The sequence below is a fragment of the Mobula hypostoma genome, chromosome 21, assembly GCF_963921235.1.
Source record: "Mobula hypostoma chromosome 21, sMobHyp1.1, whole genome shotgun sequence".
NCBI classification, from domain to species: Eukaryota; Metazoa; Chordata; class Chondrichthyes; order Myliobatiformes; family Myliobatidae; genus Mobula; species Mobula hypostoma.
Genome location: NC_086117.1, coordinates 6,097,190 through 6,113,016, shown reverse-complemented (window position 1 = coordinate 6,113,016; position 15,827 = coordinate 6,097,190). Strand labels below are relative to the sequence as shown.

Sequence of the window (15,827 nt, the reverse complement as noted above, 5' to 3'; positions counted from 1 at the left end):
AATAATGTTGATTCAAATATTGTCAGATATATTGAACTTTATATACAAATTTCTATGGGAGTAGGAAAACAGTTCCTTTATTTGTGGCATAATTTTGAAATTGTTTTTAATAAATGGTATTTCGATGAAGTCAGTATAGCATCCTTTTTCAGATATTTATTTTCCAAAATTGCTTTGTTTTTCTGCCGTCTCAATGCCTACACAGGTATTGTGCTTCCCAGCATTTTTATTGATTATATTGTCCCAGTGCTTAGCACTTTGAAAATGAAATATGTACTAAACTTTTAATCGTCTATCATTGCATGTATTTGGTGGAAGAGAAATATTTTGTTTTAGCTATAGCTTTTGATAGAATAAAAAACAATTAACTATTCACATTTTGAACCCCCTATTTAAAAAAAAGAGAAAATAGAGAAAGATGCTGTTTTCTCTGGTCTCCTTTTGTCATAATGTACCACTGGTTTTCTAATCCCATCAGCCCCTGTTTCTAGGTAACAGCCAAAGCACTGTCAGGAGTGGCAGTCTGGGCCGAGATAAGCCCATGTGGTTGGTGTTATTTAGTATCATCCATATGGTCAGGCTGAGGGGAATCCCAGGAGGGGAGTTAACACTCAGCATCCCAACCTCCAATCCCCCAGGAGTTTGCATGAGGTAGCCCTTGCAGCCTGTTCATGTGTGAATCTTTATTCATTATTTAATGAAATTTGATATTATTTGTGATTGCTTGCTGACTTCTGCAATTGATAAGTGCCCCACTACTTTGTCTGTCTTGCATGTTGCCATGGAGTAACTGAGGGTGGGTGTAGGGTTGTGGGGTAGCAGTTGGGGGGGGTGTGGAAGGTGTAATTGTATGGTGTGGTTAATATTATATTTATTGGCCTCACAAGATGCATACGTTCTCTGTTTTCTCTCCACAGGAAGTTCTGCAGACATTGACCAAGTTTTGTTTCCCTTTCTATATGGACAGGTACGGTTATCATTGCAAAGTTTACGAGATAAAGATGCCATAAAATTGCTCTGGTAAATAACAAAGAGTCATAGTTGTATTCTGTGCCTTTAAAATCTTGTTTAAAACATTCCCCCTTGCAAATAAAAATGAGGAAACTGTTTTTATTTGCCTGTTAAGCTGGTATTGTAATTTACCGCAGGTGCTCTGAATCATAATTCTGTTCAGTGTCATCATAATTCTGTTATTTTCTTAAAGTTGAAAGCGCTGAAGTGCCTGAGAGAAGTTGTAAATTAGATCTTCACTTCAGCAGAGTGCAGCCATGGGTGGTTTACACATACCATCTTGGTTTCATACACTACAATATAATTCACCAGACTTTGGCAGTGATAATTACAAGTTAACAAAAAAGGAAAAATGAACTCATTTAAAATTAGCAAAGTGTACTTTATTTTAAAGAATGTGGATTGGATATTTGCAGTCCCATTAATCCTTTAATGCAAGTAATTTTAATTTTAGTTTATTTTTGTTTAAATTAGGCATTCATGCTCTTTAAAATCAGCTTTAATCTGTTTGCAAAACCAAATGCAGACTCTTGTACTTACTCAAAAGCGCCCTCTATAGATAGCTTGGGAAATGTTTTCACTTAGAATGTTTTTAGTAAAGATGTATTTGTTTTATTGTTTATTATTATGCATTTATTATTGAGTGATATGATGTTAAAGTTGGGTTGTGTATGCTGTGGTGTTGGGATATTGAAAAAAATCTTCAGAAGTGTTAACCATGATTTTAGTGACATGCTGTTAAGAGAAAGTAAAATATTTTGATAGTTTTATTAATTATAATACCTATTACCAATATCTCTTAATTATCCTGTTAATTTAATGATGGGATATACAAAAACATTCCATTCTCAGCTGCAGTGCTTCGAGGAATCTTGGTATTTTACCATAGAGATGATATAAAGATTGGCTGACATTAATACTATCACATTACGGAGCAGCACAGTCCCTTGTGGCATCTGTGGTTGGAGATTTATGCCAGGTGTCATTTAAGAGGAAAGGATGCTTGGCACCTTGGGCAAGTTTGCTTGTCGGTTGGAATGTCTCCTATTTTGCCAATTGTGCGTGAAGTGTTTTGGTAGTTTGGAAAACCTGCTACTGTTCCGGTTGTCGGAGCATGAGAGATGACTTAGTTTTACACAATGGAGAACGAAATCCTAGGAAAGAAAAGTTTTCGAAGTTAAATTATTTGAGAGGAGAGAAAAAAGAATTAGAAAAGAAAGTCACAAACAAGGGAAAATTTGCAGATGCTGGAAATCCGAGCAACACACAAGATGCTGGAGGAACTCAGCAGGCCAGGCAGCATCAATGCAAAAACAGTACGTTTTGAAACGTTGACTGTACTTTTTTCCATAAATGCTGCCTGGTATGCTGAGTTCCTCCAGCATTTTGTGTGTGTTGCTTAGAAAAGGAAGTATTATTTTTCAAAAACAGAAGAGAGAAAGCGGAATGCATTGAGGTGACAAGTCAAGCTGAAATTCAGGTGAACAAGCCAGTTAGGAGAAGATTGTAGCATAGCGGTTAGCATGAGGCTGTTACAGCTCGGGTATCGGTGTGCGGAGTTCAACTCCAGTGTCGTCTCTAAGAGGTTTGTATGTCTTTCCTGTAAGCATGTGGTGTTTCTCCAGGTGCTCTGGTTTCCTCCCGTGTTTCAAGGATGAACCAGTTGGTAGGTTAATTGATCATTGCAAATTGATTAGGCGAGGGTTTAATAGGTGGGTTGCTGGCTGGAGAGGCTCATTGGGCCGGAAGGGCCGGTTGCATTCTGTATCTCTAAATAAATAAATAAAAGACTCCGTTCGCTTAGACCCTCTGCTTGTTCTGGCAACCCCATAATACCTTGGCTGATCTGATTGCAAGATCAAACCTGCAGTCTTGTCCTCACAGTAACCTTTCAACCCTGCTTATCAAATATCTATCTACCTACGTTTTAAAAATATGCAAAAACCCTGCCCCCACTTCCCCTTAGAGGAAGAGGGTTCCAAAGATTTCAATCCTCTGAGGGAAAAGTAATGCCTCACCTCTGTCTTAAATGGCTGACCTCATTCTTTGAATCGGTGACCCCTGGTTCTAGGTTTCCCTCAGGAGGATACATTCTCTTCACATCTAGCCTGTCAGGATCTTGTATGTTGCAATCAATTGCCCTCCGACTCTCCTAAACTCCGGTGATATAAGCCTAGCCCATCCCAGCCTCTTCCCATAAAGCAGCTTCTTCATTCCCAGTATTGGTTCAATACGCCTTCTCCAAAATCCTTTAGATGGGTTCGTATCCATCTTTAAATCTGCATGATATCGTGCACGGTGTTCCTGATGTGGTCTTGTCAATGTCTTGTATCACTGAAGTTTAGCTTCTGTGGGTGGTGGGGGAGGCTATAATTTTAAGATGGAGCAAAGGAGGATGATAAGAGGCATAGAATGAGTGGATTGTCAGAGACTTTTTCTCCAGAGTGGAAATGGCTAATAGCAGGGTACATAATTTTAATGTGATTGGAAGAATGTATAAGGAGATGTCAGAGGTAAGTTTTTAGAGAGCAGTGAGTATATGGAACACCCTCCCAGAGGCAGATATATTAAGGACATTTAAGAGACTCTTAGATAGGCACATGGATGATAGAAAAATAGGCACATGGATGATGGGCTATGTAGGAGGGAAGGGTTAGATTGATCTTAGAGTAGAATAAAAGGTTGGCACAACATCGTGGGCCGAAGGATCTGTACTGTGCTGTACTATGTTCTTAGTTTTGTATTTAGTCCCCCTGCTGATAAATATTTACACATCATTAGTTTTCCAAATTATATGCACTATTTTTATATTATGCTACTTTTATTCTAAGTAACAAAATGGACAACTTAACATCTTTTCTACATTCTATTCTATTTTCCAGATCATTGCCCTCTCAATTACACTTTGTGTATCCCTTTCTCAGAATCAGGATTATTATCTCTGACATACATTGTGAAATCTGTTGCTTTGCAGCAGCCCCTTTACAGCTTCCTTGTGTTCACTTTTCAGACTCTCATCACTTTGCGGTAGCCCCTTTGTAGCCTCCTTGTGTTCACTTCGCAGGAACTCAGACCCTCATCACTTGCGGCAGCTCCTTTGCAACCTTCCTTTGCAGCTTACTTTCCTACCTAGGTTGTGTCTTCAGAAAATTTTGCATTCTGTCGGTGCCTTCACCCAAGTCATTTTATACATAAGATCAAGTAGCACATCACTCGTTACATCTTGTAACTAGATTAAGACCCATTTAAGTCCACTCTCTCTTTCTGATTAACTAGGCAATTTTCGGTCCATGCCATTGTGTTACTTCATATATCTTTGATTTAATATTGAATTTAATAGAACACAACCACAGCTGTGAAGATCCCTGCTGCACTTTATGACCCTGCGATCCCCATCTCAGAGGCCAATGTTCATTATCATTCAGGTGCCTTGCCATTCGGCGTGGGCGATCACGTCTCTCTATCCATCACAGTCCCTGACCCTCCGAATTGTAGTTGTTGCCTCCCCTGTTTCTAACCATGATGTTATTCCATCTATCATTCATTCTCTGTCTGCCTCTGCTTCTTTTTCCTTCCAGCTTTCCAGTTGTAACTAAATGTTCTAATGTCTCTCTTCGCATGATGTGTCCAAAGAATTTTGATTGCTGTTTTCTGATTTATTTTAAAGTAATGTATGTTTTGTTTTCGTTCTCTGTAGAACTTCTTTGTTGGTTATCCTGTCCGTATATGATATGCATAGCATTCTTCTGAGGAACCACATCTCTGCTGCATTGATTCTTTTTCCCATTGCATTTCTGATGGTCCATGACTCGCAGCCATACATCAATATAGGAAGAATGTAGCAGCTGAGAGTTCTAAGGCGGATGTCAATTGTTATTTTCTTGTTCGTTAGGATGTTTCTCATTTCTGTAAATGCTGTTCTTGCCATTACTATTCTTGCTTTTATGTCTGTTTCGCATTTGCCATCAGATGTTACCCATGATCCAAGGTACTTGAAGTTGTGAACTTGTTTCAGGATTTCATTTCCCAATACGATCCTACAGTTTGGGATATCAGGTTTCTTCGATATTACCATTACTTCAGCTTTCTTTTTGTTTAAGGTTAGGCCAAGTCTTTCGCTCTCTGTGTTGATGGTAGATACTAGTTTCTGTAAATTTACTTCACTGTTTGCTTTCAGTACTGTATCATCCGCATAGTAGAGGTTGTTGATATTGTATCCTCCTATACTTATTCCAGGTAGGTCTTGTATGGTTCTCATGATGTTTTCACTGTACAGGGAGAACAGGTCTGGTGATAGAACACAACCCTGTCTGACTCCTCGCTTTATTGGCTGATATCACCAATAAAGAGATCATCAATCTCATTGTCTATCCGTATGGCTGCACTTTGTTGCCAGTAGAGATTCCTGATTATTCTTAGATCTTTTCCGTTGATATTAATATCTTGTTAGGCTGTCTTTAAAGAGTGAACCCTCGCAAGGCAGAAAGTCCTGATGGAGTACCTGGGTAAGACTTTGCAAACCTGTGCCAACCAACTAGCGGGAGTATTCAAGGACATTTTCAACCTCTCACTCCTATGGGCAGAAGTTCCCACTTGCTTTAAAAAGGTAACAATTATACCAGTGCCTATGAAGAATAATGTGGGCTGCCTTAATGACTATCACCAGTAGTACTCACATCGACAGTGATGAAATGCTTTGAGAGGTTGGTCATGACTAGACTGAACTCCTGCCTCAGCAAGGACGTAGACCCATTGCAATTTGCCTATCGCCACAATAGGACAACAGCAGATGCAAACTCAATGGGTCTGCACACAGCTTTAGACCACCTGGACAACACAAACACCTACGTCAGGATGCTGTTCATAAACTATAGCTCAGCATTTAATACCGTCATTCCCACAATCCTTATTGAGAAGTTGCAGAACCTGGGCCTCTGTACCTCCCTCTGCAATTGAATCCTCGACTTCCTAACTGGAGGACCACAATCTTTGTGGATTGGTGATAACATATCCTCTTCGCTGACGATCAACACTGGCACACCTCGGGTGTGTGCTTAGCCCACTGCTCTACTCTCTATATACACATGACTATGTGGCTAGGCATAGCTCAAAAACCATCTATAAATTTGCTGATGATACAACCATTGTTGGTAGAATCTCAGGTGGTGACGAGAAGGCGTATAGGAGTGAGATATGCCAGCTAGTGGAGTGGTGCCCCAGCAACAACCTGGCACACAACGTCAGTAAGACGAAAGAGCTGATTGTGGACTTCAGGAAGAGTAAGGCAAAGGAACACATACCAATCCTCCAATCCTCATAGAGGATCAGAAGTGGAGAGAGTGAGCAGCTTCAAGTTCCTGGGTGTCAAGATCTCTGAGGATCTAACCTGGTTCCAACATATCGATGTAGTTATAAAGAAGGCAAGACAGCGGCTATACTTCATTAGGAGTTTGAAGAGATTTGGCATGTCGACAAATACACTCAAAAGCTTCTATAGATGTACCGTGGAGAGCATTCTGACAGGCTGCATCACTGTCTGGTATGGAGGGGCTACTGCACAGGCCTGAAAGAAGCTGCAGAAGGTTGCAAATCTAGTCAGCTCCATCTTGGGCACTAGCCTACAAAGTACCCAGGACATCTTCAGGGAGCGGTGTCTCAGAAAGGCAGCGTCCGTTATTAAGGACCTCCAGCACCCAGGGAATGCCCTTTTCTCACTGTTACCATCAGGTAGGAGGTACACAAGCCTGAAGGCACACACTCAGCAATTCAGGAATAGCTTCTTCCCCTCTGCAATCAGATTCCTAAATGCACATTTTTAAAATCTATTCAATATGCATATACTGTAATTGATTTACTTGTTTATTTATTGTTATTATTTTTATTTTATTTATTATTTTTTTCCTCTTCTAGATTATGTATTGTATTGAACTGCTGCTGCTAAGTTAACAAATTTCACGTCACATGCCGGTGATAATAAACCTGATTCTGATTGATTTTAAATCAATTTTAACTCACGACTTTATTGTAGAAATAAAGTGAGTCAAAATTCGTATAACTTTACACGTCTTATTATTCCCTCAGTGGATACAATGGTCACAGTGAGAACGTACGAACTCCTTACGCTCAGTGGTGGGAATTGAATCTGGGTTGCTGGCACTGTAATAGCATTTCACTAACCACTGTGCTACTGTGTCACCCGATTTCCCTGGATCTTTGGTCCAAGGAGAATGAAACTAATTATTTTCAAATAGAGTTTAGTTTATATTCTGGATTGTATGGGAAGCTGCATAAATGTGTGTACTGTGCCTGAAGTACAGTTTCTGTTAATACAGCAGCCTTTAGAGTTGCATTGATTTTTGTTTGTGTTTCAGTTATGAGAAGGGCTATTAGACCAGTGGGAAAATTGGTTGCTAGCACAGTTTTTGTGATGTATTCACCTTTGAACTTAATCCTCACCAACTTGGTTGTGCTCAGTAGCAGGATAGAGTTTGTTCCTGTTCAACTTCCACTGGCATACTCTTCTTATTATCAAGGCGGAACATGCACCAGTTACTTCATTGTTCATTTAGGGCTAGTATCATGGATCAATATATAATCAATTGTTGTCATTGGAATAAATGTCAGAATCAGGTTTAATATTGCTGACAAATGTCATGAAATTTGTGGTTTTGCAGCAGCAGTACATTGCAATAGATAATAAAAACTGTAAATTACAATAAGAAGAATATATTAAAAATTAAATTAGTAGTACAAAAAGAGAGGAAAAAATAGTGAGGTAGTGTACATGGGTTCATTGTCCATTCAGAAGGTCGATGGCAAAGGGGAAAAAGTTGTTCCTGAAACGTTCAGTGTGTGTCTTCAGCAACACACACAAAATGATGGAGGAACTCAGCAGGCCAGGCAGCATCTATGGAAAAAAGTACAGTTGACATTTCAGGCCGAGACCCTTCAGAAGAACTGGGGGGAAAAAAGCTGAGGAGTAGATTTAAAAGGTGGGGGAGGGGAGAGAGAAACTCCAGGTGGGAGGTGAAACTTGGAGGGGGAGGGATGAAGTAAGGAGCTAGGAAGTTGATTGGTGAAAGAGACAGAAGGTCATGGAAGAAAGAAAAGGGGGAAGGAACACCAGAGTGAGGCGATGGGTGGGCAAGGAGATAAGGTGAGGGAGGGAAAAGGGGATGGGAAATAGTGAAGGGGGGTGTAGGCATTACTGGAAGTTTGAGAAATCGATGTTCATGCCATCAGGTTGGAGGCTACCCAAACAGAATATGAGGTGTTGTTCCTCCAACTTTAGTGTGGCCTCATCACAACAGTGGAGGACGCCATAGATGGATGTATCGGAATGGGAATGGGAAGTGGAATTAAAATGCGTGGTCACTGGGGGATTCCACTTTTTCTAGCGGACGGAGCGTAGATGCTTGGTGAAGCGGTCTCCCAATCTGCACTGGGTCTTACCATTGTACAGGAGGCCACACCGGGATCACTGAACACCGTATATGACCCCAAAAGACTCACATGTGAAGTGTCACCTCACCTGGAAGGACTGTTTAAGAGCCCTGAATGGTAGTGAGGGAGGAAGTGTAGGGGCAGGTGTAGCACTTGTTCTGCTTGTGAGGATAAGTGCCAGAAGAGTGATCATTGGGAGAAATGAATGGACAAGGGTGTCGTGTAGGGAGCGATCCCTGCAGAAAGCAGAAAGTGGGCGGGGGGGAGGGAAGGATGTGCTTGCAGAGAGATACAGATAGGTTAAGCGAGTGGGCAAGGGTCTGGCAGATGGAGTACAATGTTGGTAAATGCAAGGTCATCCACTTTGGAAGGAAAAGTGAAAGAATAGATTATTATTTAAATGGTAAAAATATTGCAGTATGCTTCTGTGCAGAGGGACTTGAGAGTGCTTGTACATGAATCACGAAAGATTGGTTTGCAGGTGCAGCAGGCTATCAAGAAGGCAAATGGAATATTGGTCTTCATTGCTAGAGGGATTGAATTTAAGAGCAGAGAGGTTATGTTGCAACTATACAGGGTACTGGTGAGGCCACACCTAGAGTACTGTGTGCAGTTCTGGTCTCCTTACTTGAGGAAGGATATACTGGGTTTGGAGGTGGTGCAGAGGAGGTTCACCAGGTTGATTCCAGAGATGAGGGGGTTAGACTATGAGGAGAGATTGAGTTGACTGGGACTGTACTTGCTGGAATTCAGAAGAATGAGAGGAGATCTTATAGAAACATATAAAACTATGAAAGGGATAGATAAGATAGATTGTTTCAGCTGATAGATGAGACTAGAACTAGGGGACATAGCCACAAGATTCGGGGTAGTAGATTTAGGACGGAGATGAGGAGGAACTACTTTTCCCAGAGAGTGGTGAATCTGTGGAATTCTCTGCCCAATGAAGCAGTGGAGGCTACCTCAGTAAATATATTTAAGACAAGGTTGGATAGGTTTTTGCATAGTAGTGGAATTAAGGGTTCTGGGGAAAAGGCAAGTAGGTGGAGATGAGTCCATGATCAGATCAGCCATGATCTTGAATGACGGAGCAGGCTTGATGGGCCAGATAGCCTACTCCTGCTCCTATTTCTTATGTTAAGATTGAAAGGTGAAATGTTTAAGGGGAAAATGAAGGAGGAGTGTCTTCACTCAGAGGGTGGAACAAGTTGCTCTATGACTGTATTATCTCATTGTTATTTGCTAGATCTTGTTTTCTCTAAAATTGCAAGAGTTCACTCATCAACTGCATTTTATTGGTCGTGAAGTGCTTTGAATTGTCCAGGGCCATGATAGATGTGATAACAGATCCCAAAGTTGTACCTAAAATATGAATGTTTAAATCTTTGATTTTATTTAGAAATAAATAGTGGAGAAACCACAATACAAGAGTCAAGATTGTTATTATTCAGTACAGTATACAAGTGTAAAGGAGAATGAAATGATTGTTACCTTGGACTTGATGCAGCATGAGAAAACACAAGCATTAAAAACAAAAAAAGCAATAAATATAAATACATAAGATTATCGTATATACATAGTTTGATTGTATGTCCATTAAGTGAGTCTAGGTACAGGAGTATCTGTACAAAAGCTGACTCTGACAGGAAATGATAAAGTAGTGATGGGGGTTTGGGTTAATTTGTAAAGTAGTGTAGTTGGTTTTGTTCTTCTTTCTGCATCTTGTGGCACAGTGGGTGGCAACCTTGTCATTTCTTTATCACTTTTGTCTGTTTTTACGTGGCCGTGTTGCTAGCTAGATGATCAACCTAGCACAGATAGAAACTGTGCAAGGTACTGGATGGATTCAAACCCTGGCCCACTCGCCATCAAGTCCAGTGTGGGTGCCACTACACTACCAGCTGGCCAAAGTAGTGTGGTGGGGCTGCGGGGGTGGGTTAATTGGTAAATTAGTGAAATGGGGTGGGTTAATTGGTTGAGGTGCTGATCAAGACCACAAGACAAAGGAGCAGAAGCCGGCCATTCGGCCCATCGAGTCTGCTCCGCCATTTTAACATGAGCTGATCCACTCTCTCATTTAGTCCCACTCCCCCGCCTTCTCACCATAACCTTTGATGCCCTGGCTACTCAGATACCTATCAATCTCTGCTTTAAATATACCCAATGACTTGGCAACAAATTCCATAGATTCACCACCCTCTGACTAAAAAAATTTCTTCGCATTTCTGTTCTGAATGGGTGCCCTTCAATCCTCTCGTACTAGACTCCCCCATCATGGGAAACAACTTTGCCACATCCACTCTGTCCATGCCTTTCAACATTCGAAATGTTTCTGTGAGGTCTCCCCTCATTCTTCTAAGCTCCAAGGAGTACAGTCCAAGAGCGGACAGCCTGTCAGCCTGACATGTTGGGAAAAGTAACTTTTCTTGAAAAGTGGTGAATACTACATTGAATCCATAGGTTGTGGGCTGAAACAAGGATTGGAGCTTTCTCTCACTATACACATTCGAGATTGTTTATTGCCATACTTCAATACATGATTGTAAAGGAGAACAAAATGATTGTTACTCTGGATTCAATGCAGCATAAAAACACATAAAGAACATAATAAAATCACATAATAAGTATAAATATAAAAGCATCCTAATGGAACACAACTAAAAATAGATGTGTGACCTGTTGCAATATGCAAAATGTATATTGTAAAAATTTTAATTGGTGTACAGTATACCAGTATCTTCTGGTTTAAAGTCATTTATTATTAGGTTATTTGATCTCCACATGACAATCATTGACATATTCTGTGGAGCCTCTACTCAATTTTTAATGCACCACTTTTCATCAATAATCATTTGAGGATAAACAATTGAAGTTTGTCTATTAATGAGTTGGTGATATTTTTATTCTTTTGTCCCATTTGCAGAATTCAATGTCACTGTTCAATTTCTTCAAGATGGTGCTAACTTAAACTCAAACTTGACCTTTGATCTCAGTCTTTAAAGCCTTTATTAACAAAATGGTGACTTAATTTACAAAATAGTGGGCACTAGACTCCCCAGCATCGAGGACATCTTCAAAAGACGATGCCTCAAAGAGGCAGTATCCATCATTACCCTGATCATGCCCTTCTTTCATTGGGAGGAGGTGCAGGAGCCTGAGGACACACACTCAATGTTCAAGGAACAGCTTCTTCCCCTCCATCATCAGACTTCTGAACAGACAGTGAACCCATGTATACTACTTCAATTAGTTTTATTCGTTTTTGCTCTCTGTTTGTACTACTTACTGAATTATATATATATTCTGATTCCTCTATTCTTTGCCATAGATTACACTATATTTCATTTATTTATCAAGCATTAAATTGCTGTGCTTTCCACAGTGGTTTTTATTGCTTAATCTCCTACTTGCTCTGAGTTTTTAGGTAATTCTTCGCATAATCTGCTACTTCCGTAATGAAGCATCTTCGTTCCATCTTCTCAAGGGTGCTGCTAAATCGTAATGGTTTTAGATTACAGGTTACTGTTTCATTCAGTAATTCTTTAATTCAATTGCCTTTTTAACAGTAAATTCCAACATGTTGCCCTGGATTTTGTGGTCACTAGCAAAGAAATGGGAGTGGTTCTTGGCACATTCAATTCCCCACTGGGTGTCTGAGGACTTTTCACACTGGAACCTTTGGTATTTAGCATACCACAATATATTGCCGTCTAAGCAGCAGACCTGAGAACTGTGTAAACAATAAAATATCCTTAACCAAACAGATTACAAAATCCTTTCTGAGGCACATAAGATTTAAACCAAGGTGTGCAAAATACAAGATCTAATTCATTAACAAGAGAAAGTCTGCAGATGCTGGAAGTCCAAGCAACACACACAAAATGCTGGAGAACTCAGCAGGCCAGGTAGCATCTATGGAAAAGAGTAAACAGTCAACATTTCAGGCCAAGACCCTTCATCAGAACTGGAGGAAAAAAGATGAGAAGTCAGAGTAAGAAGGTGGAGGGAGGTGAGGAAGAAATACAAGGTAGTAGGTGATAGGTGAAATTGGGAGGGGTAGGGGGTGAAATAAGGAGCTCGGAAGTCAATAGGCGAAAGAGATAGAGGGCTGAAGAAGGGGGAATCTGATAGGGGAGGACAGAAGACCACTGAAGGAAGGGACGAGGAGGAGCACCAGAGGGAGATGATGAGCAGGCAAAGAGATAAGGTGAGAAAGGGAAATGGAATGGGGTATGGTGAGGGGGAGGGGCCATTACCGGAAGATGGAGAAATTGATGTTCATGCCATCGGGTTGGAGGCTACCTGGACTTATATTCATACGGTATCGCTTCTCCAACCTGAGTGTGGCCAGTGAATGTAATTCATTGTTAAATTACGTAAAGAATTAAAAAATGTACTGGAAAAAAGATTATAAAAGAAAGGTAGGGTCAAAATAAATTTATCATCAAAATAGGAATATCTTGCCATATGTTACTTTGAGATTCATTTTTTGCAGGCATTTACAGGAAGAAAGAAATACAATAGAATTTATGAAATGCTGTACATAACTGAATACTAACAGAGTTCAAAATAAAGTTTATTATTGAAGTACATATATGTCACCATATACAATCCTGAGATTCATTTTCTTGTGGGCGGACTCAACAAATCTATAGAATAATAACCATAACAGAATCAATGAAAGATAAACAACCAATGTACAAGACAAATTGTTCAAACAAAAAATTTATACTGACAGCATGGGTTGTAGAGTCCTTGAAAATGAGTCTGTAGCTTGTGGAATCAGGCCAGAGTTGAGCTGAGTGAATTTACCCACCCAGTTTCAAGAGTCTCATGGTTAATAGTAACAACCCATTGAGCATATCTATAAGGAGCGGTATCACTGAGAAGCAGCATCCATCATCAAGGACCCCTACTAGTCCATACTCTCTTCTCACTGCTGCCATCAGGAAGAACGTACAGAGCCTCAGGTCCCATACCACCAGGTTCAGAGACAGTTTTCACCCCTCAACCATCAGGCTGCTAAACCAGCGGAGACAACCTCTCAATTATACTCACCCCAACACTGAACTGTTCCCACAACCTACGGACTAATTTTCAAGGACTCTTCAACTCATGTTCTTAATATTTATTGCTTATTTATTATTATTTTGTTCTTTCTTTTTGTGTTTGCACCCTTTGTTGTAATTTACACATTGGTTGTTTGTCTTGTGTGCGATTTGTTATTGATTCGATTGTGTGTCTTTGTATTTACTGTGAATGCCTGCAAGAAGATGAATCTCACTGTTGTATATGATGACATATATAGACTTTGATAATAAATTTGCTTTGAACTTTGAATAACTTTTCCTGAACACGGTGGTGTGGGATGTAAGGCTCCTGTACGCCCTGGCTGATGATAGTTGTAAGAAAACAATCACAATTACAATCTTTATATTTCTCCAACCTTCATCAATAACTAAAATCAGAAGCAAAGCTAACTATAGAGTGCCAGTGTGACAGTAGGTCTGTCAGAAGTAATTTCTCCCCCCCCCCCACCAGCCCCGCAATTCTCATTATTCCTGTTCGGCAGTGCTGATGTTAAATGTTTATCGGCTGCACACGCAGCCTGGACACTTCTGTTTGTACTTGCACTCTGGGACAGTGGCATTCTTTGACGCGTCCTGTCTGTTGTTGCTTCCAGTTGCAGGGCAGGGATGCGGGGGCGCGACTGATGGGTGGGGTGCCTGAAAGAAGGTGGCACGTGCTCTGTGCTGGCTCAGTGCGAGAGTTCATTTTGGGGGGATGGGGAAAAGGCCTGGCTCCTGGAAAATGGTCAGTTGCTGATTGATTTTGTTGTGCAGTGTCATTGTGATCTTATCGTGATGATGTATTTCTGGACATTTGTGATTGTGAAGAAGGGTGTGGGATCCTGTGTTTTAGTTTTGGTGTAATTGTTCAGGCTCATGGTGACAATGACCCCCCACGCATTGCAAAGAATGGACTATCACTTTTCTCCTAGAGTAAGGAAATCCTTATACTGTATAAAGATTCATTTTGGTGAAGTGAAGGGAGCTAGTGGGTAGGCTGATATTTTGGAGTTGTAGTCCTAAAGGTCTGATAGTATATATCTACAATTTTTCTTTTATCATTTTTGTTATTTTGCCATTTTTTGCACTTAAAAAGAGTTTCCCACCTCTGGCACCCTTGCACTGAATGCTATTGAGGCTTACTGTCTGATTTTGCAGTTCACACCTTCATAAGGCCACGAAACCCTCACCAAAACCCAATGGTGTGACAGCCAGAATTTATTCATCACTTAATAAAGTAAAAATAAATAAAGGCATCCACTAGACTTGCGAGACCATGGATCTGTGCCTGGAAAGTCTTCACTCTCCAGGGCGCAGGCCTGGGCAAGGTTGTATGGAAGACCGGCAGTTGTCCATGCTGCAAGGCTCCCCCCTCAATGCCACCAATGTTGTCCAAGGGAAGGGCATTAGGACCCATACAGCTTGGCACCAGTGTCGTTGCAGAGCAATGTGTGATTAAGTGCCTTGCTCAAGGACACAACACTTTCCCTCGGCTGGGGCTCGAACTCACGACCTTCAGGTCACTAGTCCAATGCTTTATCCACTTGGCCACGTGCCCACACAATCACTTAATAAGATTATTGCTTAATTAAATGTTCACTTCTATTTAAATGTGCAAGTCTAACTTTATCTGGGGAGTTTATTGAATATATATTATATAGATATAACTTTTCATTTTTTATGGCCTAACTGAAATTCTAGGTGAGATGTGCACTCAGCAGCCACTTTACTAGTTACCTCTTGTACCTAATAATGTGGTCACTGTGCATTCGAGGTCTTCTGCTGCTGTAACCCATCCACTTCAAGGTTCAGTGTGTTGTGCATTCAGAGATGCTCTTCTGCACTCCACTATTGTAACACATGGTTATTTGCGTTACTATCACCTTCTGGCCATTATCCTCTGGCCTCTCCCGTTAACAAGGTGTTCTGGCACGCAGAACTGCCCCTCACTGGATGCTTTTTGTTTTGCACCATTCTTTGTAAACTCTTTTGCCATCAACACAGATGACCAAAAAGGCAGAATAACATGTAACTTGTATGTTAAATATTGACATTGCTAGCAGGGGTTGGGCTGTTTACTGTGCTATACTATCGGACATTTAAAGCATTACAGTTCTTTAAATATATAAAATACTGCAGATTAACTCATTTTGAACAGTCAGATTTGTTACATATTTAGGCTGCATGTAGAGTTAAAATCTGAAACCAAATATTTTCCCCGTCACATACTGCAGATTTTGTGAAATTCACCAAATGAAAACTTGTAGAGATTGTGAAATGAAAGGCACCTTATAACTGTGCAGA

At 40.5% G+C, this 15,827-nt stretch overlaps 1 protein-coding gene across 5 annotated transcripts in view; it reads left to right on the top strand.

Annotated features, from left to right (window-relative positions):
- LOC134359757 (DENN domain-containing protein 1A-like) overlaps positions 1–15,827 on the top strand; it is a 634,195-nt gene that overhangs the window by 195,790 nt on the left and 422,578 nt on the right. For all 5 annotated transcript variants that reach the window (XM_063073354.1, XM_063073353.1, XM_063073352.1 and 2 more), the window contains exon 4: positions 918–967. In XM_063073354.1, the coding sequence (XP_062929424.1) occupies positions 918–967 (50 nt within the window). The remainder of the gene's footprint in view (positions 1–917; positions 968–15,827) is intronic.